The sequence below is a fragment of the Vidua chalybeata genome, chromosome 22, assembly GCF_026979565.1.
Source record: "Vidua chalybeata isolate OUT-0048 chromosome 22, bVidCha1 merged haplotype, whole genome shotgun sequence".
Classification (NCBI taxonomy): Eukaryota; Metazoa; Chordata; class Aves; order Passeriformes; family Viduidae; genus Vidua; species Vidua chalybeata.
Window position 1 is genome coordinate 532,930 of NC_071551.1, and position 26,442 is coordinate 559,371.

General features: G+C 52.8%; 1 protein-coding gene across 1 annotated transcript in view; it reads left to right on the forward strand.

The window, feature by feature from the left end:
- Nucleotides 1-25,031, forward strand: part of EPHA8 (EPH receptor A8) — a 53,678-nt gene extending 28,647 nt beyond the window's left edge. The window contains exons 4-17 of the mRNA XM_053962891.1: nucleotides 6,640-6,795; nucleotides 8,733-9,068; nucleotides 11,859-11,983; nucleotides 12,109-12,271; nucleotides 13,039-13,135; nucleotides 13,791-13,858; nucleotides 14,336-14,461; nucleotides 15,274-15,459; nucleotides 16,069-16,130; nucleotides 16,507-16,716; nucleotides 18,695-18,844; nucleotides 20,037-20,227; nucleotides 21,319-21,474; nucleotides 22,804-25,031. Of these exons, the coding sequence (XP_053818866.1) occupies nucleotides 6,640-6,795; nucleotides 8,733-9,068; nucleotides 11,859-11,983; nucleotides 12,109-12,271; nucleotides 13,039-13,135; nucleotides 13,791-13,858; nucleotides 14,336-14,461; nucleotides 15,274-15,459; nucleotides 16,069-16,130; nucleotides 16,507-16,716; nucleotides 18,695-18,844; nucleotides 20,037-20,227; nucleotides 21,319-21,474; nucleotides 22,804-22,918 (2,141 nt within the window). The 3' untranslated portion in view covers nucleotides 22,919-25,031. The remainder of the gene's footprint in view (nucleotides 1-6,639; nucleotides 6,796-8,732; nucleotides 9,069-11,858; nucleotides 11,984-12,108; nucleotides 12,272-13,038; nucleotides 13,136-13,790; nucleotides 13,859-14,335; nucleotides 14,462-15,273; nucleotides 15,460-16,068; nucleotides 16,131-16,506; nucleotides 16,717-18,694; nucleotides 18,845-20,036; nucleotides 20,228-21,318; nucleotides 21,475-22,803) is intronic.
- The last annotated feature ends 1,411 nt before the right edge of the window (nucleotides 25,032-26,442 follow it).

Consider the following 26,442-nt stretch of genomic DNA (forward strand, 5'->3'; position numbering starts at 1 on the left):
CAGGACAGGGTGATCCCAGGATCTCCCACCTCTAAAATGCAGTGGCTAATTGCATTTGCTTGGAAAACAAAACAAAGCAGAACCCTAGCAACTAAACCCATTTATTTATTTCTCTACTAAGGAACAAACAAAAAGGATGGAGGTGCCTGAAGAGCACCACTGTATCTCACCAACACAACAATATAGGGTTTGTCCTTGGCTGAATATTTTGTGTGCCACTTTTCCTCTGAGTTTTCTGTGTTTCGGCGCTGACAGAAATGAAGGGTGAGAATGATATGAGCTGGAGTTCAGGGTAGTGATGGGGATTAATCAAATTTTATTTGTGCTCACCAGGTCTCTGTGGCCCTCTGAGAAGTGGTAAAGAGCAGCTGGGCTGTGATGGATGAGGACATTCACCAGTTTGGGAATGTGGTTTTTTGGGCGGGATTTTTTTGTTTTGAACTCTTCCATAAAACTTGGCTGCCTTTGGGTAGTGAACACAGGCTGTTCCTCTGGATTTCCTGTGTGCAGGTGCCTGGGAAGATGTTGTTGGGGAGTTTGGACACAGAGCACAAGAAAGACCTGGAATTTTGCACCAGTCCTTACACCAGGGACAGTGTAACAAAGCGGGGGGTGGGGATCTCAAATTCCCCACTGGCACATTCAGAGGCTTGGTGAGATTGCCTTGCATGGAGAAGATTCTCTTCATCCCACAGAGCAGTAGGGCCCTGCCAGAAACTTGTTCTGCCCGCGGCAGGAGCTCCAGATGCCACTCATGCCACTGTTTGTGTGAGGGCTTCTTCCCCTTCTGAAAACAAGCTGCTGCTGCCACTCCTCCAAGAAGGAGACAGAGATCCAAAGGCTGGTGGAGCTCAGCTGTGTGGGGGCGAGGGCTGTGCTGGCCCTGGGACGTCTGGGCACCCTCATTTTACAGCTCAGCCCCTCTACACATCCACAGCCATATGGATGTGCTGAGAGGGCTCACATGCCCCCCACAAACTGCATTCCAGCTCCTGCCAGGGATGGGATGAAGCTCTTGGTGTTCTGTGTGTGCTTTCCTCTTTCATGCCTGTCAACAGGGACACAGATGTACCTCCAGCACTGTCACCTTCAGGCGTGACACCCCTTCCTCTAGACTATGTTTTCTGGGTTTGGTTTCGTGAAATCTGTGGGGTTTTTTCAGAAGCTTTGGATACTTCTGTCTAAAACTCTTTGACAAGACTGAGTTTGGGAAACAGCTTTTTTCTAATTCTGGCACTAGGCTGCCTGTTTCCAGTCTACTCCAACAAGCTGTAGCCTTTCCCTGGATAAGCTTTATTTAAAAAAGCCTTTGCTCTGAGCATGTCAGGCTGTCTCACCTACACAAGTCTGCACAGCCTCACCTCCACTCCCACAGAAGGATGTCTGCACCAGGCAGCAGAGCAGCACTCATAGCAAACTGGGACTTGAGTGTTTCCTGCTTTTATCTTTTATTTTTTTTAAGATGTGGGAGAGGCAGGTGTGTGTCCAACAGTACTGAAATCAGGCTGAATGGGGATGTGAACAGCCTGGTCTAGTGGAAGGTGTCCCTGCCCATGGCAGGGCTGGAGAGCTGGATGATCTTTGAGGCTCCTTCCAAACCAAACCGTTCTGGGATTCTGGGATTCTATGCTAGAGGTGTGATTCTAAGTGATTCTGTGACACTAACACCTGCTGATTTTTCTGTGGCAGCATTGTGTAGATTTCCAGTTTGGGATGCAGCCAGTCTGTACAACTGTGGTTCCAGTTTTCCCAGCACTGCAAGTGGAATTACTCCACTTGGAAGGGCAGGACCCTCCTAAATACAACTTGTTCTGGTGGCAGTGAAATCTGGGTGTTATCAAGAAGGATGCAGGGTGTCCTTTGCTGTGTGTGCCATTTGCTGGGAGCCCCAAGCACAGGGTCTTGCTGGCTTTGCAAAGCCTTAATGGGTAAAAAACTCCTCCTGTTTCCCCCTCTAAAAGACTCAGGGATACAATAGGGTATGAAGTGGGTTAATTGTGGGAAGAAGTGCCAAGAAGTGGGGAAGTGATATGAGGTAGAGTCTGGGGCGATAGGAGACATGTTCAGGGGTATGTAGTGGTGTGATGGATTGTACTGGGAGTGGGAAGATCTGTGAACTGTGCAAAGGAGCTGCAAGGTGGGAGTGGGGCTCTGGACAGGCTAATGTGGTGCTCAGGGGCCAGAGGTGACCAGGGCTGAGGCAGTGTGGAGACAAGCAGCACAAGGAGGGTATGTGAGCACCAGCAGGGCCATAGGACGAGGCATGACCTCTGGACCAGAAGATTACTGAGAGCACCAGCCCAGCTAGGCCCCCAGACTCCCTCCAGGCCACTGAACAGCCCAGACCTTGGGCTGACCTGGGATTGCAGGGAAAGAGAAGCACAACCCTGCTAAAACAGAAGATTTTGGGCAACGAGGCAAATGTGTCATTTTAAGACATGACTGAGAATAACTGGCTTCTGTTTCAGTGTCTGTGTCATATGGGAGCTGAGATTTGAGGCATCATACTGAAACTGGATTGAAAGGAGGCTGGGATTTTCTGTGCTGGCTTGTGCAGCCTAGGGGGCTCTGGGACTGGTGCCTGACTCTGGCTGTCACAGTGGCTGTGACACCTTTATTTCCATCTCTATCTCTTCCCAGCATGGCCAAAGGGAGATACATGACTGCTCTTCTGCTGCTTGCGGATGCCCAGATCTGTTGAAGGGTCAGGAAGGGTGGCACCAGTGTCACACAGCTGCCCCATGTCACCCTCAGCCATGCCCTCACCCTGCCCAGACCTCCTGAGCAGAGGACAGAGCCAAGAGAGAGTGACATGGGGGCAGTGCTCGCATTTGCAGCCCCACTGGAGCAGCCCTTGGTGGTCCCACCAGGGCCACTTGCAGAGCACTGCTTCCAGGCAGCCACTTGAGAGGGAGAGGAGCAGCTCATTCCCTGCTAGTGTATCCTTGGCAAGTCTATCCATTATCTCTTGAGCTCTGCCAGCTTATTAGCAGATGTTCTGTCCCCAGAGGATGGAGAGGGAGTGAAACAAATGGGCCAAACTCCAGATGGCTGGCAGGGCCCTTCCATGTTCACTGTTCCCGAGACAAGCCTGCTGCTGCGGGGTCCTTTGAGCAGGTCACACATGAGAGTGGGGCTGGTGGGCTGGGAAAACAGGCAAGGTGTGCAGTGCAGGGTGGGGGATCAATGGAAGCTCCATGGATAGGCCCAGACAGGTGTGGAGTGATCACTGGGGACTCACCTGTGCGATCCAGGGCTAGAGATGTGCTCTGCCAAGCACAGGTTCAGCACTGGGTTTTGTAGGCTCTGCTGGTGACACTGGGATCACTCAGGTGTCTGGGCTGCAGGGAGAATGTAAGTGTGCAAGTCTTGAACTGAGTGGCAGGTGAAGGCCTGCTCCTGTCCCACGTGCACTGCAAAACCACACTGTGCATGTGAGATCAAACTGCAGGGACAGGCAGCCAGGGCTGGCTGTTACAGGGTGGTATGGAGGACATTGCAGCACTTCTGGTGGCTCACACAGAGGAAGGACCTGAGCTCCTCAGATTCAGAGCAAGGATGTCAATTACATCAAATAATGGGAATAAAAGAAACCGTCACCTTCCCCAGGGCTCCAGGGAGGGCACTTCTGGCAGGTGGCTATAGTGACTGCCGTGAAGACAGCAGAACAACCACTCTGCACCTTTCTGCTGGGTGGCTGCAGATTTGGGAGGATTCTGTGTGTGCCACAGCCATGGCTGTGGAGCCCAGTGTGTTTCAGACCTGGCGCATTTGGTTGAATTTTTCCTCCTGGTCACTTCTCTGCTGTTTGCTCTTCCCAGAGCTAACCTGGGAGGTCCTGGTCTTCCACATGTCACTGGCATGGCATGAGAGAGCTCAGTCCAGAGCAGGACATGCCTGGCATCCTGTACTGAAGTTATCTTATACTATGTGCAGGTTTGAGCTGGTGACCTCTCCCGTGCCTGTGAAAAGCTTTTCCCTCTAAAGTGGGCACTGAGACACTCAGAGGTGCATGAACCCCCAAGCAGTGCCTGTCCCAGCACCAGGTGCTCCCCAGCCCTCCCTGTGTGCTCATGCTGTCCATGTGCTGGGAGCTGGCTCCCGATGGCTCTGCCCTGGTGCACAAATTCACCTGTAATTTGTCATTTAGTATAATTTTCCCCTTGAGTGCATCTAAAATAATTGTGACTCACTGCTACAGGTAATTAATGGTTTTTTTACAGCATTAAATGCTAAGTGATTACAATTGCTCTGTGCAAAACTGCTGTGCTTCGTCTTCCCATCCTTCCTGCTGCCTGTCTCTCCGTACCTGAGGTAGCCCTGATTTCTCTGCCCTTAATTAAACAGTGGTGGAGGGAACCACTCCAGTGCCTCTGAAGTCACAAGTCGCTGGTTGCTGCGTGGGTAGAGATGATGGTTTGCAGGTCCAAGGGACATTCACAAAAGTTAAAGGCAGTAGTTCCTGTCCTGCATCTGCCCAGCACCGACTGGGGCTGTCCCATTGCTCAGCTCCCATCCGTGGTCATGCAGTGTCTTCATTCTTTCCCACATAGAAAAACTGGGAAATTTTCTTACTTCTGATTTATTTTGGGTTTTTTTCCACCAGCTGGCTGCCTCCCAGATTTGTCCCCATATGAGAACAGGATGTATCTGTGCTCATCTCAGTCTTACACCCAAAACCAATGGGCTGCAGACTGGAGGGTGCTGCATCAGGGGGCACTTGGCAAGGGCAGAGTCCCTGAATCTCTTGGTACCATCAGGACCAGTCAGAACCAGAGCCTGCCAAATGTCTCAGGCTGTCCTTGGGAGGTTTGCTGTCCAGCTGGAAATGGACAGCAAACCTCCCCTGAAATCTGCATCCTCTGTGTTCTCTCCTCTCCTGATGCCCTTGAGGAGGTGAAAGGTGCCAGAAGAGCTGGGGAACAAAACTAGCCCCAAGCTGCTGCGATTTCACATCTGCCTTCCCTTGCATCCCCAAGTTTAGGTATTTCTGCTCCTTGCCCTGATGCCTTTTGAGGAGTGGAGAAGCAGAAATTTAGGAACAAAGTCTGAAACTGCTGGGATTTGCTGTAGCAAGATGTGACACCAGCCTGTGACACCACCTCTGGCATGTGCAGCACGTGTCCGTCCTGCCAGTGGTGTCACTCCCCTGCTGTTAACAGAGCATTTGGTGTAAAAGTGCCACAGAAACTGGTGACAGAGCCTGTAGAGGGACCAGCAAGTGCTCCCCACACCAGGGATGCGTGACTGGAGCACTGCCTTCAGCTGCCATTGCTGGAGTAGCTCAGTTATAAAAAGGCCCTTGTGTCACTGTGCAGTGTGTGATAGGTGGAATGTACTGGTAGCATCAGTCAAGGGAGATCTGTGGCAAGGAAAGGAGTGTTATTAATAAGAAAACAAATCAGCACCTTGAAACAGAACAAACAGCATGGAGGGACACAGCCCACTGAGGATGCTGGATCACAAAAAAAAAAAAAAAAATCCTTTTACATGCCTGAAAGCAAAGATTGAGGCTGTATGCAGATCTGGCCACTGGAGGTAAAGATGAGAAAATGAAGGTATTACTACCTCAGTGGGAAAAAACAGAGATGAGTCAGAGTCAGGAATAATCCTTGAATCACTAGAACTGGTCGTGAAAGTACCTCACGAGTACAGGGACCCAGACAGAGCCTGCTTTCCCTTATTTGGAATCTGAGTCTGCAGGAGAGGGCAGATCCTTCCACCCCGACAGATACCTGACATGCCATGTGTCACTCTTGAACAAATCAATTTTTTAATGAGACGCGAGCTGTTTGTGTGACAAATGATCTACCTGAGGGGCTGCTGGGAAAAGGGGATAGGATGAAGCAGAGTGAAGGGCATGGGATGAGCTCCTGCGTCAGGAGGAGGCAGAGGAAATGCAAGCAGGTTGTATTGTCAGAAAAATCTTTTTTCCAAGGCTGTCTCATTTGGCCTGACTGTCCCTCTGCCTCCAGAGGGAGGGCAGCAGGTGTGCAGTGCCTTTTTGCTGTACTATGCAACAAGAGAGGCTCTTTCCCTATTGTTTTGTGCAAGGGAACTTGTTGCTCTGTGTGGCAGCACCCCAGGGTCTTGCAGAGGGACACGGTACATGTCCCAGATGTGGAGATTTAATTTCTGAAACCTCCCACAGAGATGCTTTTGGGAACTTGGGCATAGCCAAGGTTTGTGGCAACCACCATGAAGTGGGGACTGTGTTGTAAATTTGCCCCATAAATGGTATTTTGGAGTAGTTGCCAATAGATTTCCAGTGTTGCATGGTTTGATCCTTGCAGTGTTCTCTGTCCTGAGGGCAGACAGTAGCTGGACAGGCAAAGGGGCAAGAATACCTGGAGTTTTGCAGGCAGCTCCTGAACAGCAGAGGGACTCCAGTTTGCTTGTGAAGCAGTGGGGAACAGGTGTCAGGATGGCAGTAAGTGCAGCTGGGGGAACAGAAGTTTCCACAGAGCCCAGTTTCCAGATGAGCAGCTGGAGGGGACTCACCCAGGTGCAGGGGAGAAAGGCTGGTTTCCTGTGCACTACATGAGAGCAAAGCTGAGCTTCGTGCCGGTGGGATCCTCTGAGCTGTGGAATGGTCCTCATCCAGGCACATCCCTTTCATCTCTGCCCTTCTCTCTGCAGCCTGCCAGCTGGGATTTTACAAATCAGCCCCTGGGGACCAGCTGTGTGCCAAATGTCCCCTGCACAGCCATTCGGAGAGCCGGGCAGCTCGTGTGTGCCACTGTGACAGCAGCTTCTACCGCGCTGTGCAGGACCCCCCCTCGGCCGCCTGCACACGTGAGTACCCCCTGAGTATCCCCTGATGTCTTGGTTCAGGGCAAATTTGGGACAGAACCCTCAAAGGGGTTCCTCCAGAAGGCAGATTCAACTGGCCCCTCCCCACAACTGGTTCAGGGAAAAATACTTCTTTGGAGAAAAAGTGGACAAAACTTTTTATTAAAAAAGAAAACCTAAAGGATATTAAACAATGAAACTTCTTGCTGCTCTAGAAGAGGGACAAACTCAGAAAAATCCCTCCTGGGCTGCAGCTCGGCTCACTCAGTCTCTTATCTGTCCCTCTGGCACTGGAAATGCCGCGGCCCAGGCCCGGCCCGCTGGGCCACAAGTGCGAGCTGCCGGTGCTCTTCTTGGTGTTCAGTCCCGAGCAGGTTTGAGCGGGTCCAAAGAAAACGAAAAGCCACAGTCCAGGGAACTTCTTTGCCTCAGTGAGCTAAAACTAACTAAAAGCAAAGTAGAGCTCTGTCTCGCTGTCTGTCCATCTGCTGACAACACAGTCTGGGAGAAGGAATGTGGAGGAGTGAGTGCAGTTTCTGAAAACAAACTCCACGCTTCTTCTCCCCCCCTTCACTCCTGGAACCAGTCTTAAAGGTGTAAAACTTATTATTCAGCATAAACAGAACAGACGATTGGGGATAAAAGCATCATACAGTCAGCCTAGGACAACTGAGTACATCCTGAATACTCCTGGCTGCCCTGTGCCCAGCTATGCTGCACTGGGGCACGTGTTGCATCCTCGGACCTGGCTGCTGCTCTTGGCTGAGCCCAGCACTCTCCCCTGGCCCTGTATCTGCTGCCCAAGATGCTCCACCAGCCCTACAACCCTGAATGTCTGTCTGGCATGTGAGCTGAGGGCCCTCCTTAGCTGCACTCCCTCACTGCCTCTGTGTCACCCCCATCCTGCTGCTCTCCAAACACCACTGACCAGAGTCAGTGAGTCACAGAATCATTAAGGCTGGAAAAGCCTCTGCGTTTGCCAAGTCCACCCATCAGCCCAGCACCACCACCATGTTCACCACTAAACCGTGCCCCCAAGTGCCACATCCACACGTTGTTTGGAACACTTCCAGGGATGGTAACTCCACCATTTCCCTGGACAGCCTGTCCCAATGTCTGACCGTCCTTTCTTTGAGGCAATTTTCTCAAATACCCAGTCTAACCCTCTCTTGGCACAGCTTGAGGCCATTTCTTCTTGTCCTGTCACTTGTTACCTGGGAGAAGTGATGGACCCCTGCCCCAGCTCGCCTTTCCCAGAAGTGCACTGGGAGGTCAGACACCCCTGGGTAGCCATGGGGTCAGTGCAAGTGTTGCTGTGCTCTCCTCCTCTGTGGGTGGACAGTGACACCAGGGTTTGTCGTATGGCTCAGCTTTGCAATAGTGTGCTTTGAGGGGCCTAGTGCTATTAAAAGGGGACAAGAACATCCCAGGGGGAGTCCTCCTTTCTGCAGTTGGTCCAGGAGGACAGATAGGTGTGGCATTGCTAGCTGAGGCCAGGGCGAAGGAGGGATAAGCAGCACCTGACTTGTGTTTCCCTAAGGAATATCCACCCAAGTTTATTAATCTGCCAAGGAAATGTGAGTTCACCTTTCCCTTTAGGTGAGCATATCTAGCTCATCAACTGCGGCTCTCCCCGCAAATCTTCATGCTTCACCATTGCTTCCTGCTTCCCCCAGAACTAACATCAGCTCTTGCTGTCTGGCATTTGGCATCCTGATCCTGACCACTTTACCTCCAAGGCATTTCACCCTGTGGCCTGCCTGTGTCTTTGCTCTCTTGTGTCCGGCACATTCACTGCTCTGAGCAGTTCTGTGTTCCTTGCAACAGTGTTTGTGAATTCAGGTCCTGCTGCCTGAGGCACATCTCCATTGGTCCCACACTCCACCATTTCCAATACTCCAGCAGCCCTCGCTCTGCCTGAATCCCTGCTTCTCTTCCAGGGCCCCCCTCTGCTCCCGTGAACCTGATCTCCAGTGTGAACGGCACCTCTGTGACCCTGGAGTGGGGCCCACCCCTGGACAAGGGTGGCCGTGCGGACATCGTGTACAACGTGCTGTGCCGGCGCTGCGCAGGGGACGCAGGGCCATGCGAGGCCTGCGGCAGCGGCATCCGCTTCGTGCCCCAGCAGATGAGCCTGGTGCAGGGAGCGCTGACTGTCACCAACCTTCTGGCACACACCAACTATTCCTTCTGGGTGGAGGCTGTCAACGGTGTCTCCGACCTCAGCCTGGAGTCCAGGAGAGCCGCGGTCGCCAACATCACGACAAACCAGGCAGGTAGGAAGAGCAGACCCACCCCTTGGCCTGTGGAGGTGATGCTGATGTTGCTCTGGCATTGCTCCAGGCAGTGTCTGCAGGAGCCAGAACCTGCTCTAGCAGCAAAGGGCTGGTTTGGTGATGGGCTTGGGACAGCCAAGAAATGGGACCCCTTTCCCCTGTGCTGCTGGAGGTGGGTTCAGGGAACTGGAATGGGCTGGGGACAAGTTGCTGCCCAAGGTAACTCTTACCCTTCTCTGCTTCTGCTTCATGGTGTCCTTTTCCCTTCTCCGTTCCCTTCACTTCAGCTTGCAGACAGTGTTGGAGGCTCCCTTTCTGCAGGATACAGGGGACACAGAGAATACATGTTTATTGACAGGAACATTAAGTGGAGTATGAATGTTTCATTTTTTGTCCCTCCCAAAGGGCCAGGCAGCAGTTCATAGTCTGCTCTTGCTTCACACCAATGCCAGGCCCCGGCAAGTGACAGCAATGTTTGCTGGGAAAAGTCTCTCTTATGCATGTCTCACCTTTGCAAATTCCTCACTGCAAAATGATCTTTCCTCAGGAAATTCCTCTGAGCAGTGCTCTAGCCCAGGTAGGACAGGACTTTGTTCCGTGGCATTTTTCCATGGAGCACACTGTGAGCAGAGGGATCAGGGCAGGGACTGACCCTCCTTGTCAGTCCTCCCAGTTTGAAATGACCCCACAAGAACTTCCCGTGATTCTGAGCCCCTTCTGGTCTCATGGCAGAGATACCAGTGGGAGAAACTTGGGAGCCTTGATGGATAGCTCATGGCTGGCATGAAAACAAGTCCCTTTGTCACTAATGCCAGCCTGTAGCACTTCTGCAGCATGTGGAAATGGCTCAGTCCTGCTAGCTTGATCCCTCACAATTCCTCCAAGTGCTGATGAGCTGCCTCAGCCTGATGTCTCTGATGGATATGCTCTCAGGAAGTGCTGAGTATTCCTATTTTGACCACTCAGCTGCAAAATTGATTCTGAGCAGGTGCTGTGAAAGCAGCAGGGTTGGGAATTTAGTAGTTCAGCTACTGTGCTCCAGCTGCTGCACGTGACAGAGCACTCTGCCCTCCAGGGAGCTGAGGGGACACTGCATGAGGGGACCTCCTGGGTGCTGGTCACCCTTGTCCCCCCAGCCCCAATGGCTGAGGCAGATGCAGCACAGATTCCCTGGGCTCTTTGGAGTAAAGGCATTGCCCATGCTCATGCAGTTTAACTGATTCCCACCATCCCACCCTGTCCCATCTCCCCATCTGGTACAGGGTGCTCTGTACCAGCAGCATTTTCGACTTCTCAGAAGGGCCAGCCCCAAAGAGCTAAAATTGCTGCTGCAGGCCCTGTGGCCTCTTTTGGTCTCTGTGCTGTTCTGGTGACATCCCTGCACTGCAGCCATGGCCACCGCAGCTCTGTCTTGCCCAGAGCTGCCACATCCCATGTTTCACCTGACAAGAAAGCTCACAAGTGGGGCCCAAAACCTTCCCATGAGTCAGACCCTATGGCTGCACCTGGCCATCACAGCACCCACTACACTCTGGGTAACTTCCAGTGGATATTTTCCAAGTAGGAAAAGAGGCTGGTGAGTTGGTTCCTCCAGCTGTGACAGCTACAGTTCAGGCATGGCTACCGATAAAATAACTGATTCGCAGGCTCCCAGCTCAGGACTGGGAAGATGACAAATATCACAGGGCAGTAGAGCACCCCCAGGACAATTTTAGACTGGTGCTCAGACCCTAACCACACTCATCATCTCCCCTTTCCCTCTTCCCATGCCCTTCTCCCTTTACCCCAGGCAGAACAAGAGGGACAGAGTGCCATTAGGGATCTCCTGTCGCGAGCCGTTAGCCCGTTGGCGGTGGAGCGAGAGGCAGCAGTGTTGCGACCTTCCAGAAGCGTCTCCAGTAAGGAAAGCTGCTCAGTGGCACAGGCGCACACACACACACACACAATCACTCCAGCACACACTTCAGGTAGCTCTTGTAGAATCACTGATGACAAAGCAGGAACGGTCTCTGTGTGGAGTTCCAAAGAGGAGACTTACTCCAGCCACGCACAAAGGGACAGAGACAAAAGAACAGCACAGGGTCCAGGTTGAAATATGGGGGACAAGGGGGGCAGAGCAGAGCATCAGGGCCAATGGGCTGAGGGTTCAGGGCAGTAGAGAGGCAGGACAAAGAGTGGCAGCCAATAGGGTAAAGGGAGCGGGACACTGTGGCAATATGGGGCCAATGGGTAAGCAGGGAAGGGAGAACATTCTAGGGCATATACATATAAGGAAAAAGGGGCAGGGAGGCCAGCAGACCAACCAGGGAGGCAGAAGTGGGGTACGTTTGCATACAGAACAAAGCATCCTGGAAGAGGCTCTGCTCAGTTGCCTTGAACAGGGGAGATTTTTCCAACTTAGGGTCTGTTCATCCAAAGATCCATAATGGACCCTTTTTGTCCCACTGGCCTCCACAATCTCCATGACCTGCAACCACACTGGTCCTTCTCCTTTCTGTCTCCAGATCACAGCAAATCACCCATGTCCCCTCCTGCCTGTGCTGGGACAGTGCTCTCCTCTCATCTTCTCAGAGCTGCTTTACTCCATGGGAAAGAGACTGATGCCTCCAAAACAAGGAAAAGCCTGTTTGCAATCCCCATCACAACACTCATCTGCACATAGCTTTAATTAAACCAGAAAACTAGTTTAAGCCAGGGGTCCTGCCTGGGGCTTTGGTTCCACCCTTCTCTGTTGCTGTCTCCTGCTGCCCCCCCTCAGCAGGCACTTAACCCCCTGTGTCTGGTCCCCAGCCCCGTCACAGGTGGTGGTGGTGCATCAGGAGAGCACAGGCCAGAACAGTGTCACCTTGCTGTGGCAAGAGCCGGACCAGCCCAACGGCATCATCCTGGAGTACGAGATCAAGTACTATGAGAAGGTAACACTGAGCTTGTTTCTCAGAGAGCCCCCTGCTATCAGCCAGCCTTGCACAAGGGGCTTCTTTGGAAGACCTTGTGGTTGCTGTGCTAATGCAGAGAAGGTTTTGTTGTTGATTTTCCCCAGGACAAGGAAATGCAAAGCTACTCAACTCTGAAATCCAAGAGCACCACTGCCACCATCTCTGGGCTCAAGCCTGCAACCCGCTACATTTTCCAGGTGCGCGCTCGCACCTCTGCCGGCTGCGGGAGGTTCAGTCAGACTGTGGAGGTGGAAACGGGGAAGCCGGGTGAGTGTGTGCAGGTGTAAGGTGTGGGAAGAGTGAGTCAGGGAGCATGGGGCCTGGTGCTGCCCTTCTCCGTGGCCACTGTTTCTCTGCCACACAGGGAGGGGGCCTGAAGGCACATCTCCCCAGTGTTGCAGCCTGCAGGGATTGCTTGAGGTTGCAGTCCTGACATGTTTGGAACAAGAGGAAACAGACTCAAGTTGAAACAGGGCTCAGGTTGGATAATAGGAAATATTTCTTCACTGAAAGAAGATATTGGAACAGTCTGCCCAGGACAGTGGTAGAGTCACCATGCCTGGAAGTGCTCAGTGAATCTGTTGATACGGCACCTGGAGACATGTTTAAGTGATGGCCTTGGCCATGCTGGGTTAATGGTTGGACTCAGTGATCTTAGAGGTCTTTTCCAACCTTAATGATTCCATGATTCTGTGCTTATACATTAGAAAGAAGAGGGAGGAAGGATGTAGCAGTTAGGGCAGGGAAGACCTGGAGAAGTCCTGAGGCTCCAGTCTCCTCTCTGTACTGGTCTGCTGTGTCACCATGGCTTTCTCAGATCTCTCCTTGGTTTCCCCACATGTAAATGGTCCCTGTACACTGGGAGAGGCTCAAAACTGGGAATAGGTGGGACAGTGCTTAATCTTTGAAGAAAGACCATGACCGCATTGTCAGCCCAAGGTTTTGTCTTTGAAGATCATGGGGTAGGTACGTTCCTGAGCTCAGCAGTGAATTCCCCACTCCAGCTCACCCCCTTCCTACCCTGCTTTTTCCAGTGTCTCTCCAGTATGACACAATGACGATTGTCTGGATCTGCCTGACACTCATCACTGGCCTTGTCATCTTGCTGGTGGTTCTGATCTGCAAGAAGAGGTAAGGGTTTTGTGGAGGCTAGTGGGGTTTTCTGGAGGTCTCCAGCAGGGACAGGAAGGATGGGAGCATTTGGGCACAACTTTTCTCCTTTCAGATTGTCCAGAGCATCTATAGGTCCAGGGTTAATAAGCAGCCAAGAGACTGCATTTAAGAGTCACCACTTTCCCTGAGGCAGAGCCAGTCTCCAGATCTTCCCCTCATGCCAGCAGGCTGAACAGTAATAAATCTGTGTGCACATTATAATATATAATATATGGAATATCAGTAGCATGAGCAATAGCAATACCAGTACCAGAACTACTACCGGTACAGGAGCTGACTGGATGGGCTGGTGGGTCAGTCAAGGGTGGAGAGATCTTTTCTACAGCAGACAGATCCAAGGGAGACTGTGTGCTCTGTATGAGCATGGCTGAACCAGGCACATGGAACAAATGTGCTTTTAGCACTGCCAAGCCTTGGAGAGCACCTGGAGAGAATTTTGATCCAGACCAAAGTGTCAGCTCAGTGCAATGTAGGGATGCAGCCGGTGGATGACCAAGTGTTTTCTCCACCTGCCCACAGCCCCAGCATGCACTGCCTTCTACTCTGCTTTTTGGAATGCTTGTGGGAGTGAGGCATGGGGGCTTCTATTCTGACCCTTGTCCTCCTGTGGCAGGCACTGTGGGTACAGCAAGGCTTTCCAGGACTCTGATGAGGAGAAGATGCATTATCAGAATGGGCAAGGTAGGACACCCTCTGGGAAGAACTCCAGCCCCATGGACGGGCAGAGATAGATTGTTACCCCCTGACAGTGCTGTGGTTTCCAGGGATAAGGGTTTTGTATCTTGCCTCCTCTGGGAACATGTCTTAGGAGACTTGAGTGGGCGATCTGATCCCAGGGCCATCCTGATAATGGGGTTGAAATGTTGAACACTCTGCACTGAGAGTGCAGCAGGATCATCCCAGAGAGCAGCAAGCCAGGGGCAGGGGTGAGCGTAATGGAGTGGGACAATCATGTGGAGAACACCTGGGCAGCCAGGTCCTGAACTGCTCTGAGGACACTGCTGCACCAAAGCGTGACTTAGGGTTCCTTGTGCTGCATTTCCATGGCTCCTCAGCCTGTCCTGCCCCTGCCCATTCTCTGCCCTGCGGCTGGGTGTCCCTCCTCTCAGCAGGGCTGCCTGAGAGTGCTGATCTCCTCTCTCCCCTTTGAAACCCCAGTGAAGTTCCCCGAGTCCAAGTTCTATGTGGACCCCCACACATACGAGGACCCCTGCCAAGCTGTGCATGAGTTCACCCGCGAAATAGAGGCCTCCCGGATCAAGATTGAGAAGGTCATCGGGTCTGGTGAGTTCTGGTGCCCAGCTGTCCCTTTGCATGGTGTCTGCTCAGGGAAATCCATAATCTGAGGTTGTGCCGTGCCCCTGGACCGCTGGGATTAGAGCTGTGCTCAGCAGGGCTTCATCTGCTCCTTATCCTTGTGAGATCAAAAACTTGGATAGAGTGGGGGTTTGGGGGAGTGAAATAAACCCTTTGGTGCCCAGCCTGGTGCAGGGGGTTGCTGGTCAGCAGGTGTGGGAGTGGCGGCTCAGGCTGACACAGCAGATGGCTCAGCCTGTCCCCATGGGTGTCCCAACATGCACCCAGGAAAAAAACTGGGATGATACGATGCAAATGAAAATTGCAAGCAAAATGGCACATTTGAAGAACAAAAGGGAATTTTGCATAGGAACAGGGGCTTTTGGGGAAGTACATTGCAGAGCTGGAGCTGGAACTTCACCAGCAGCACTCTGAGGGCTTAACCCAGAGGAATGATGAGGGTCATCCTGGCTGCCCTGAGATATTCAAATTTGTTCATTAAAAGCAATAAAACAAGTGCCACTGTAATCACTGCCCTTGGCCCATTGCCTTCAGTGATGGGCACCACAGAGAGGTGGTTTCAGATGTTCCCACCCTTCCTGAACTAGAAGCAAGAGCTGATCAATCCTTTCAGAGGATAGAATCCTGGAGGGGTTGGAGGGGATTGAAATCCAGACTGAAACCTAGAGGGGCTGAGGCATGCTGTGAGTATGCTGACAGACTGGATGATTCATGGTGTTGGTGGGTGAGTGCAAGAAGCTGAGGAGCTCTCCATGCCCCCACTCTCGCTTGCCTTACAGGGGAGTCTGGAGAGGTGTGCTACGGCCGCCTGAAGCTGCCAGGGAAGAGGGAGATTCCCGTGGCCATCAAAGCACTGAAGGCAGGCTACACCGAGAAGCAGAGGCGGGACTTCCTGAGCGAGGCCAGCATCATGGCACAGTTCAACCACCCCAACGTCATCCACCTGGAAGGGGTGGTCACCAGGAGTATGTGTCTGGCAGGGGAGAGAGTGTATGGCGGAGCAGAACTGGGATCCACCTCCCTGCGGGCAACCTGGGAGATGGGGGTCAGGGCTCACTTTTGGGTGCACTCCATCCTTCACTGCCCCAGTGGCTTTTCAGATTTGTGCACTTATGTGGGACAGCCACCCTTTTGCCTTCTCTTCCAGAACAAACTTCCTCATGGCAATTCCACACCATGCTCTGCAGTGTGCTCCAGATCGTTGTTGGTTTGGGAGATGTCCTACTCAAAGGCACTTATTTTAAAGGCTGCCTGTATTGAATCATAATTTGAAGTCTTCCTCCAAAAAGGCACATTCTGATGCAAAGCCTTACACTAATGGCATGCAAATTTCAGCAGGGTAAAGAAACTGACCCAGCCATATCAACGGCACCTGGAGGGAGGGATACCTGTCTGGGTTGTTGCCACATCCTCATCATTGGGCCAGTCCTGTCCAGTGCAGGGGGGACAGCAGTATGAGGGGCTGCAGAAGACCCACAGACCTCAATTCATGTCTCTCCCAGTGAAAACCTGGCACAGGGCTTCCTGGAGGAAGGTGACTTCTCTGCTAACTTGACCTCCCTTGTCTTCTGCAGGCAAATTGGTAATGATTGTTACTGAATACATGGAGAATGGCTCGCTAGACACCTTCCTCAGGGTAAGAAGCGAGTTTGTATTTTCATTCACTGCACATCCCTTGGGGCTGGTTCCTGCTCCTCAGCCTCACAGCCACTGAAACCCCTGTGTTAGAGAGAGCTGTGGGTGCTGGGCTCTCACCTCTCCAGCAGACACAGGCTCCAGGCATTGTGTCCGGCTCCTTGGAGTGACACTGCAAAAGCAGGGACAACATCCTGAGCACGTGTCAGAGGCACTGAGAGGGCAGGAAGTGGGGCAGGGGCACAAGCAGGAGGCACTGGGGTCAGAGGAGGTACAAAGCCAAAGATGAGAGGCACTGGAGGACTGGTTTAATGACAGCAGCACCAACAGGATGGTGGTGAGCACCACAAGCGAACGCTGGGTTATTTCCTTTCCAGAACCACGATGGGCAATTCACCATCATCCAGCTGGTGGGGATGCTGCGGGGTATTGGGGCAGGCATGAGGTACCTGTCTGACCTGGGCTACGTGCACCGGGACCTGGCCGCCCGCAACATCCTGGTCAACAGCAACCTGGTGTGCAAGGTGTCCGACTTCGGCCTCTCCCGCATCCTGGAGGACGACCCCGATGCTGCGTACACCACCACGGTGGGTGGCTCACAGAGCTGGTCCCTGCTGCTGGTTGCTGCCCCAGGCCTCTGACGCATGGAAAAGTCAGAGACGCTCAAGCCAAAATAGGTAGGGCAGGAATGGCGATGTCACTTCCTGCTGATAGCTGGGTCAACAGTTCGAACCCAAAGAGCTCCTGAGCCTTAATGCATTGTCCTTCACACAGGGACATCCCAGAACTGAGTGTGCAGTGAACAAAGAGCAGCAGGATGGCAGGACAGGGAGTTATCAAACATCCCCAGCTAACCGCTCCCATGGGTGTGTGCGGCCTGTGTGTCTCCATTGGAGTCCTTCCCTAGGCTGTGTAGCTCCTCAGTTGTCCTAGAGCCATCAGTCCATAGGGGGGTGTTCTGGTCCACCCTTCAGCATTGTGGCCACACACTGGTTTTTCCATGTGACTCTGCCTCATTCATGGATGCGGAAAAATTGATTTTGCAACTTGTGGTTTTATTTCACGACGGACACTTTTGTCTGTGAAGCCATGTTGAGATTTTTCTAGCCAACCTGGCAGCTCTGTTTCTTGATGTCCTTCTCCATGGGAGGTCATCAGGAGCAAAATGAAATACATTTTCATGAAATACATAGAATATGCTAAATAAAATGAGCTCTCTTTGCTCTTCTCTAGCCATGAAAAGAATTAGTGTGTTCCCCTGGAACACATCTGGTGGACAGACTGTTCCTGATGGAGGCCATTTTGGAGCTGTAGCAGAGGAGTCCGAGCATCATTTCTCAGAAAGACCAAAACTACGGAAGCAGAAAGAGCTTCAGGCTCCTTTGGGGTAGCTGATGATGAGCACGTCCCAGAGCAGCTGCAGCTCTGAGGGATGAGTGCACCATGGCCCAGGCTAAAGAACGTGGCCCTCCATGGTCTTTGCTTGGCTTCAGCAAAGTGGAGAAGTTGAGCCAGAGTGGCTCACTGTGTGTGTGTGTCTATGCATTCATCTACTCCTTGTGGTATCTCAAGAAATAGCATATCATTCCAGATAATTTAATTTTGGGGAAGGTTCCTGCTGCTTGGTTTCTGGTGCTTTGAGGTACCTTGCTGCAGTGAAACCCACCAGAGCTGGTTGCTCTGGAGGAAGATTGGATAGTGCACAGTGTGGGCAGAGCTGAAGCACAAGGATGCAGTGGCGGAGTCAGGCTCTCTGGTGAGGTCTCAGTCAGGGTACCCCGCAAATGAGGTTTCTTTTGTGTTCAGAAACTTGTGTTCCTCCTGTGTTGTCTTCAACATGCTCAGGACTTCAACATTGCTTCACCCAAGGAACTCTCCCAAAAGACACATTGTTCATCTTCAGTTCTTATCAAGGCATGTGCCAGAGCAGGCAGGACTCAGCTGGGTAGAGGCAACTCTCCCTACACAGGTATCCCTGAATGGTGATGGCACACCATTCCTGCCCCAGATACTCTGGGAAGCCCACCCAATGTCCCCTACACTGCAACTTTCCTCTTCAGATGGCTGGCAGCCACATTTCCAGCTTAAAAGCATTCTTAGTCCATATATTGCTGATTTTTGTCAGCATGATCCTTTAATTGAATGCCTCTGCCTTTTCAGTCTTTGCCTGTCAAAGCAGGGAAGGACAGGGAGCACATCCCATCATTCTCCCTGTCTGCTCAAGTCAGGCTCTCTGCTTGCACACAGTCAGCTCTGTGCTTGTGTGCTCTGGTAGCCCAGGGCTCCTCTTCATCACCTTGAATTCCTTGTCTCTTGAGCACTGGGAAACCAAACTGTGCATGAATACCTTGTAAAAGAGCACAGTGTTCTCCTTGCTCTGCTGGAAACACCTTGAAGTCGTCCTTCACATACACCTCTGGGCCTATCTTGGGCAGATTACCTCCTCAGTCCTTTTTAGAAGATGCCACCACAGCTTATTGCTTATCCAACAGCTGTCCCAGCTGCAGAGCTTGGGATGCTGAGCTACTGCCTGCTCTGAGCCTCCACTCTCACTCACTTTTCCAGGGGGGGAAGATCCCGATCCGATGGACGGCACCTGAGGCCATCACGTACCGCAAGTTCTCCTCGGCCAGCGACGTGTGGAGCTATGGAATAGTCATGTGGGAGGTGCTGGCCTACGGCGAGCGGCCCTACTGGAACATGACCAACCGGGACGTGAGTGGTGCCAAGCTTGCCCCTCCTCCTGCCTTCCCCAGACCAGGCTGGCCGGGGGCTGGGAACAGGAGCCCAACGCTCAGCTCTTGCCTCTCTTCACATCCCCACAGAGCTGTGCACATGGTGCACGTCCCCTCTGTGGCGACAGCAGTCCATCCCTGCACTGCACAGCCTTTGCCTTTGCAGTCCCGTGGCACCCAGGATTGGCCAGAGCTCATATATTGACCTACCTGCTGGCCCTTCCCAAGCCTGCCCCATTCCTGGGGACATTGACTTAAGTTCCTGGTACAAATGCAGGCAGGGAGGTCACTGCCACACTGGCTGTGGCTGTCTGCAATCCTGCCTTTCTGTTGGCTGGAGAGAGTCAGCTCATGTTGTGCCACATATCCCAGTTCCTGGAAGGGGTCAGGGCTTCCTTAGGATCATTGCAGCCCCACTGCACTAGCCTGCCAGTTCCAATGCTGGGCGTCCATCCCTTCCACTGTCCAAATGAGGCTGCTGAGAGCCTCAGGCTAGCACCACCCAGCTGTAGGCTTTGGGTTTGTCTGAGTTGTGTGGAGCCACTCTCACCTCAAGAGTACGATAAAATCGGAAGGGAAATGTAGGTCATAATCCTGACCACAACCTGAGCATAAAATTTCCAAAAGGAGGCAGTAAAATGAGTATTTTGGCTCTGCAGAACCAGAGGACTCCTTTTTTTACCTATGAGTACTATAAACCTCCCCCTGTGCTGGGAGCCCACTCTCTTCCTATTTTTTTTTATTTTGTGGTGGCTTTGGTGACAGTAGGGCATGAATGCAGTGGCTTACACTACCTCCTCCACAAAATTTCTTCAAGCAGCATTTCCTCCGAAGCCTTGCCAACCAGTGCCGCATCCTGGCTGTAGAAAAACTGAGTGTGAGTGCAGCCCTCGTGGCTTGTCCGCCAGAGGGAAGCTGCAATATTTTAGGTTACTGGACCACTAAACAACTCTGTTGTCATAGCACTGATTTCCTGTATGTGTGTGATGTCCAGCCTGCTGCCAGCTCTGCACAGAGCCTGCATACAGCCATTCACCTGTTTAGCACGGAGCTTGTGCACATCCCTCTGCTTCCCATCCCATGGCCCCAGCAGCTCTCACGGATCTTCCCATCGGCGGGGCTGGGAGCGGGATGGGGGTGCAGCTCCACTGTGGCTTGTGGCTTCCTTCCAGGTCATTAACTCTGTGGAGGAAGGCTACCGCCTGCCTGCCCCCATGGGCTGCCCCACCACCCTGCACCAGCTCATGCTGGACTGCTGGCAGAAGGACCGCAGCGAGAGGCCTCGCTTCTCCCAGATCGTTGGCATCCTGGACAAGCTGATCCGCAACCCTGACAATCTCAAGTGCACAAGCACCATGAACAGGTGAAGGCTCCCTGACCCCTGTGTGAGCAGGGGCTAATGACTTGATACTTCTCAGAGCATGTGGTTTGCAGTTCTGACTGGCTGTAGCACCAACGGCTGCCCTTGGGAGCACATGCATGGACATGCACAGGGCCCGTGGACATAGGTTGTGGTGGGTAGTGAGGAACTTCCTGCACTTCATCCCCTTGCTCCCCTTGCATCCCCATGCCAAGGCCAAGGAAGCGCAGCAGTGCCCCCGCAGCAGCATCCCTGCCTTTACCTGCCTGCTAGGGCTCTCTCTATCCTGCTCTGCAGGGTCTGCAGATCAGCTGTATAACAGCTGTGTGCCCAGGTGGGCAGGACACCAATGGCATCTGGCCTGGATCAGGAATAATGAGGCCAGCAGGACCAGGGCAGTCACTTCCCCTCTGTGCTGGGCACTGGTGAGGCCCCACCTTGAATCCTGGGGTCAGTTCTGGGCTCTTCATGACAAGACAAAAATGGAGGGGCTAGAATGTGTCCAGAGCTGGGGAAGTCTGGAGCACCCTGGTTTCAGACGGAGCTGGGAGGGGCTAGTTTGGGGAAAAGGAGGTTCAGGGGGACCTTCTGGCTCTCCACAACTCCCTAACAGGAGGGTGCAGCCAGTCAGCAATTGGCCTCTGGTCCCAGGGAATGAGGGACAGGAAAAGAGAAAATGGCCTCAAGTTGTGCCATAGGAGGTTTAGGTTTGATATTAGTGGGTGGGTTTTTTTTTTTTTGTTTTTTTTTGGGGTTTTTTTTGTTTGTTTTTTTTTGTTGTTTGTTTGGTTTTTTTTTTGTTTTGTTTTGTTTTTTTTTTGTTTTGTTTTTTTTTTTTTGCAAAAAGGGTGGTCAGGCCTTGGAACAGGCTGCCCAGGGCAGTGGTGAAGTCATCATCCCTGGAGGTGTGGATGTGGCACCTGGGGACATGGTTTAGTGGCAGCCCTTGCAGTGCTGAGTCAACAGTTGGAGCTGATGATAGAGGGCTTTTCCAGCCTTGTTTTCCTGATTATATAGGTGCATCCAGGTGGCCCTCACAGCCTGGTCACCTTGGACCAACCTTTCTCGTCCAACCCCTTCTGTTCTGCTCCCAGGTTCACCCAGACACACTTGGACAGGGGTCTCCTCGACCTGACCAGCTGCTTGACTGTGGAGGACTGGCTGGACTCCATCCGACTGGGGCACTACCGGGACAACTTTGCCATGGCTGGGTACTCTTCCCTGGGCATGGTGATGCGCATGAACATCGAGTGAGTAGCAGGGAACAAGCAGCGCTGCTTGGGTGTCCCCGCACCAACCCGCTAGCCCCAGACAGTGACCATCCTGCCTCTGCTGGCTCATTCTGGTTGGTACTTGGTGCTCGAGATGTATCTCTAGGCAAACGGTGTTGAGATTTGGGGCAATGTCCAAGGCTGCGCTGAGCTTTGAAGGAAGGTGTGGGAGTTGTACTGAGAGGCTGTGAACTCCAAGTCACCTCCAATGCTCTAGGGTGGCTCTCCAATGTCACCATGGGCCCATAGGAGGTAATTCAGGTTGCAAGGTGCTCCAGGTTGGGTTGCTAACCCAACCTCTTGGTCACAGCAGGGTCAGGCAGGAGGTTGCTGTCTCCTTGTGCTTCTCATCTTTGTTTTCCCTGCAGAGGGTATCTCTGGACTAGGGTGTGGCTGTGCTATTCTGCACAGCTTCTCTAGGATCACTGGGAAAAAATCTTAGCTGGGCAAACAATCTTAGCTCTGACAACCTTGGAGCTTTCAGACCCCTGTGCACAGGACTGGCTCCCTGCTCAGTGCAGCCAGGAGGGAGACATCACTGGAAGGTCATTAACACATTACCAAGGGTGGGTTAAGTAAGGAGAGCTGGAGAAGATCTCTCACCACCCTCCTGCTGTAAGGAACTTGATCTCTCACCTGTCTAGGGAGTTTCTAAGATGGAGCATCCAAGCAGTACCAGAAACGAAGGCAACTATGCCAGCTCCTGCCCTTATACCTGCCTACATCACTCATCCCTTACTGTTACGAGTAGTGACATCCTGTTCAGCCTCTAAGGAGCCTTGTTCCCTGTCCAAAGGCATGGAGCTGCTGGACACCGGTTCCTGTGGCAGTGAAAGGGAAGTCAGAGAGACACAAACAAAGAGTTGTCATGTGCATTGATTGGGGCCGTACATCGGGCCTTTGCTCTGGGATTGAGCTGATAGTGATCCTTGTTTCTCATGCACATCAGAGAATCTTTTGAATGGGGAAGGCTCATCATCCATCCTTCTGACTGGGTTATCTGAGGGCATCTCACTAAAACTGAATCCAATTTCACAGCATCAATCTTGTCACCTACGAGCCTGTCAGGAGTGATCCTGCTCCTGCTCCCCACAGGGCTGTCACAGCAGCCTTGTCAGGAGGACACGTCCAAGAGAATGGCAGCCTCTCTGTCCCTGGGCAGATGTCCATGGACCCTCAGCAGGACCAGCCTTGTGCTGATGTGCAAGTGGAGAAGAGCCAGGCACAGGCTCCTGGGCTGGTCCATGGGGTGCAGTTGTCTCCCTGGGGCCTGGCACAGGTGTCTTTGACAGTGTCTTTGTTCTCCAGGGATGTTCGGAGTCTGGGCATCACCATGATGGGCCACCAGAAGAAGATCTTGAGCAGTATCCAGGCCATGAGGTCCCAGCTGCTGAACACAAATGGCCCCAGGAGGCATCTCTGATCAAAAGCCCTGCAGAGCTGCATCAGGCCTTCCTTAACACTTACCCTGGCAAAGGGGCTGCAGGGTGGTGAGCAGGAACAGGGGCAGCAGGAGCTGGAGCCCTGCCAGCATCTCTGTGATTTCAGCATTGGTGGAAACATGGTATTCTAGATACCTTGGTGGTCCTGTTGCTTCCTTCCCGCAGGTGAAGGGGGGAGCAGCCTTCCAAGCAGACACGTCATGACTCTGCTATTTCCCTGTGGGACTGGGGATCTCCCCACAACTATGCAGGACAGTAGACGACCTCTTCACCCGGTGGGATGGACCAGCTGCTCCTGCAGGTGGAGGGGTATCAGACACATCAGCAATAACCAGGAGCAGTGGGCTGGGCTTGCCATGACACACAGCTCCTTTGGATCAGGCAGCTGGGGAGTTCCTTGGATCTTTGAACTGAGCAGGGCTCCACATACTGCACACAGCAGAGACAGCCCCGCTTCCCGTACCTCCCAGTGTACTCCAGCCTGGACCTCTGGAACTGCACCAGCCTGAAGGTGACTTCATGGTCTACCTCTACCAAGAGCAGGAGGGCAGGGGACAGAATACACTGTGGCAGTGCTAGGAACAGCTGCCTTCAGACCATGCTTCCCAGCTGGGAGGAGAGTTGTCCAGGGTCTTCAACCTGGAGACTCAAGAAGTCCTGGAGTGCTGCAGGACACTCTCCACCTCTTTAACGCACCAGCACTACTCCTCCACAGATCCAGCACAGCCCTCCAGGCAGCCCAGACATATTTTCTAGGGCCACAAGCTCAGGTTTCTCTGCTAGCAGAATCGTCCTAGCCTCCCCTAGAACAGAGAGGAATGGGAGTGTGCTCCCATGTCACATGATGGAGGGACAGAGAAACAACTCTTCTTTGTTCCTATATTGTCCTAGAGAAACTTAAGAGATGTGCCAGCACCTGGCTGCCAGTGCCCAGGGCTGCTGGATCACCTACAGAGAAGGGGTCCTGACAGTATTTCCAGCTGCAATCACAGCATCCTGTGGCTGGGGACAGAGGCTCTGGTGACCCCAGTGTCTAGGAGAGTGGTCTGTCCTCCACAGAAGCATCTCTCTGGGTGAGCTTGCCTGGTGCTGAGCAGCGGCCTCCAAAGATGTGTGGAGCTGGTCCAAGAGGCTGAGCTGGGTGCGGAGGTGCAGATGAACTGGAGAGCAGGGCAGGCTGTGGGCCGTGGGTTTCCTTTTGTTGTAAATATGGGTTTGGGAACTGTTTTACTGAAGTAGGATGTTAAGTACACAAAATGGTCTCAAAGCACAGAAGCCTCAGTTGTGGGGCTGAACTCACTGCAAAAAAAAACCACCTGCTGGGAGCATGGCTGGGGTGGGGGGGGGTGACAGGAGGGGAGAGAGACTGGAGAGGAGCCACACTCCCTGCAGGGCCCAGCCTCACCCACAGCACCCTGTCCTTCACACGGGCACAGCAAACCCAGCGTCACTCCAGTGCAGGTTCTGGTCGGATGTGGCCTGAGGGCTGTTCCTGCCAGGCCTGTTTGGGCACAAGGGGGGTGGGGGTGGGTTAAAGCCATTTGTCAGCTGCAATAATCCTGGCTAAACCAGCCTGTCCAGGGCTGGCTTGGCTTTCCATGCAGAGCACTTGTGTGCTGATGGATTCTCTGACTATGGCGGGTACTTTACTTCTTCCTATGGAAGCTTTTTGTAAGGGGGACAGATGCAATGTATTGTTTCATTTGTATTGCACCCTACATCCTGCACTCAGCCCTGGCACACTTCCTCCCCACAGCCAGCATGATGAAGCTCATCCAAGCCCTGCAGCACAGGGGGTTGGGTGCTGGCCCTGTCCTCTCCTCCCAACATTTGGGATTCCATCATGGACACACTGGTGAGAGCAGAGGTCAGACCCATGCCACACCTGTGTTCTTCAGGTTTGCTGGGCAACCCCAGTCAGATGGGCTGCAGGATCTGAGGCTGGGAGCTGCCAGATGGCCCCTTTCCAGGTGGTTCATGAGTCAGATCCTTTAGTGTGGGGTCACTGGGCTGCTCCTGGCTGTGGGGATGTTGGGGCAGGGTTTGCCTTTTATGTTCAGAGTGTGCACTTTCCCCTTGGACAATAAAAATCCCTCTTTCCGTGATCCACCTCCTTGCCTGTTATTGTCACTGGGCTGCACTGAGCTGTCACCTCTTGCAATGAGGATAAGGGACACCCCAGCTGCTTCAGTGGGACCAGCACTGAGGTGCTCAGCTAGTCACCACCTCCCTTGCTCCAGAAAGCCTCGCACAAGTGAAGGATGCTTCCCCGCAAAGCAAGAGTATCCATGGGATGGGCCCATAGGGACAGGGAAGAGCCTAGAGGATGTTTGTAGGCTCCCAGGGGAGGGGTGTTCTGGAGGAGAGGACTCCCCAAAACCACCAAGACATTGCTATGTAGGAGCATCTCATGCAGGACATGATGCAAGAACAAGATATCTCGTGTGAAAATGCTCTTCTGAACCTCAGCGGTGTCTTGCAGGTTTTCCTAGACTCAGCCTTACCTTCTTCTGGAAATGCAGAATTTTTTTTTTAGAAAGAAGAAAACACAAAAAAACCCAAACCAGTAAAACCTCGGCCCTCATCTCCTGAAGTCTGAGCTGAAGTATATTGTAGGTCTGCTTGCAAAACTCTTCCTGAAGGTGTTTAGCTGTGTTCCAGCTGCCCTTCAGAGAAGGATTTACCAGCAAATGAGTTGCAGGACAAAGAAAGCACCATTTTCAGGAAATGCCCTATAAAAGCAAAAGGGCCCCACATCACAGGGGTTGGGTCTAAACCTGTCACTGCCTGCTCACATGCTCCCAGCCTTTGCCACGCTTCAAGGACAGAGGTGAGCGTTCACTGGCCCCAGCCCTGCTCCCCATCCCAGACATGAGGGAAGGCCAGCCTGGCTGCCCAGGGCTCTGTCCTACCCCAGCCTGCCTAAACACTGTCAGGTTATCCTGTCAGCCCATCCAGAGCTTCTTTCCCCACAGTCCCCCCTCACACTGCTCTCTCCGGTGCCCCTTTACAGAAGCACAGGCCCTCAGGCTGGACAAGCTGCTCCTGGTCAGTGTCCCCTGTGCTGAGGGTTGAGCTTACAACTCCTGTGCTCTGCATTCCCCTCCATCTATCCCATTTCTGTATTTACATCTCCCATTGCGATAACCCTGACTTTCTCCCAGACCCTTCTCCTTTACCCAGAGACGTTCCAGCTGCCCCATTCCAGGTTGGACAGGGCTTGGAGTAACCTGGGATTGTGGAAGGTGTCCCTGCCCATGGCACGTGGTGGGGAACAAGGTGGACTTTAAGGTCCCTTCCAACCCAAACCATTCCGTGATAAATGTGGTTAGATGGAATCTCTGATGATCACCTCATCCTGCCCCTGCAGGTGCCTGTGCGGCGCACACCTGTGCAGGTTCTGCTCAAACCCTCATCACATCATGCAGACAGGGGCAGCAACTACATCAGACTTTGCTCATGGTCCAATGCTGTCCATGTGCACAGTGGGACAGCCTGGGCATGC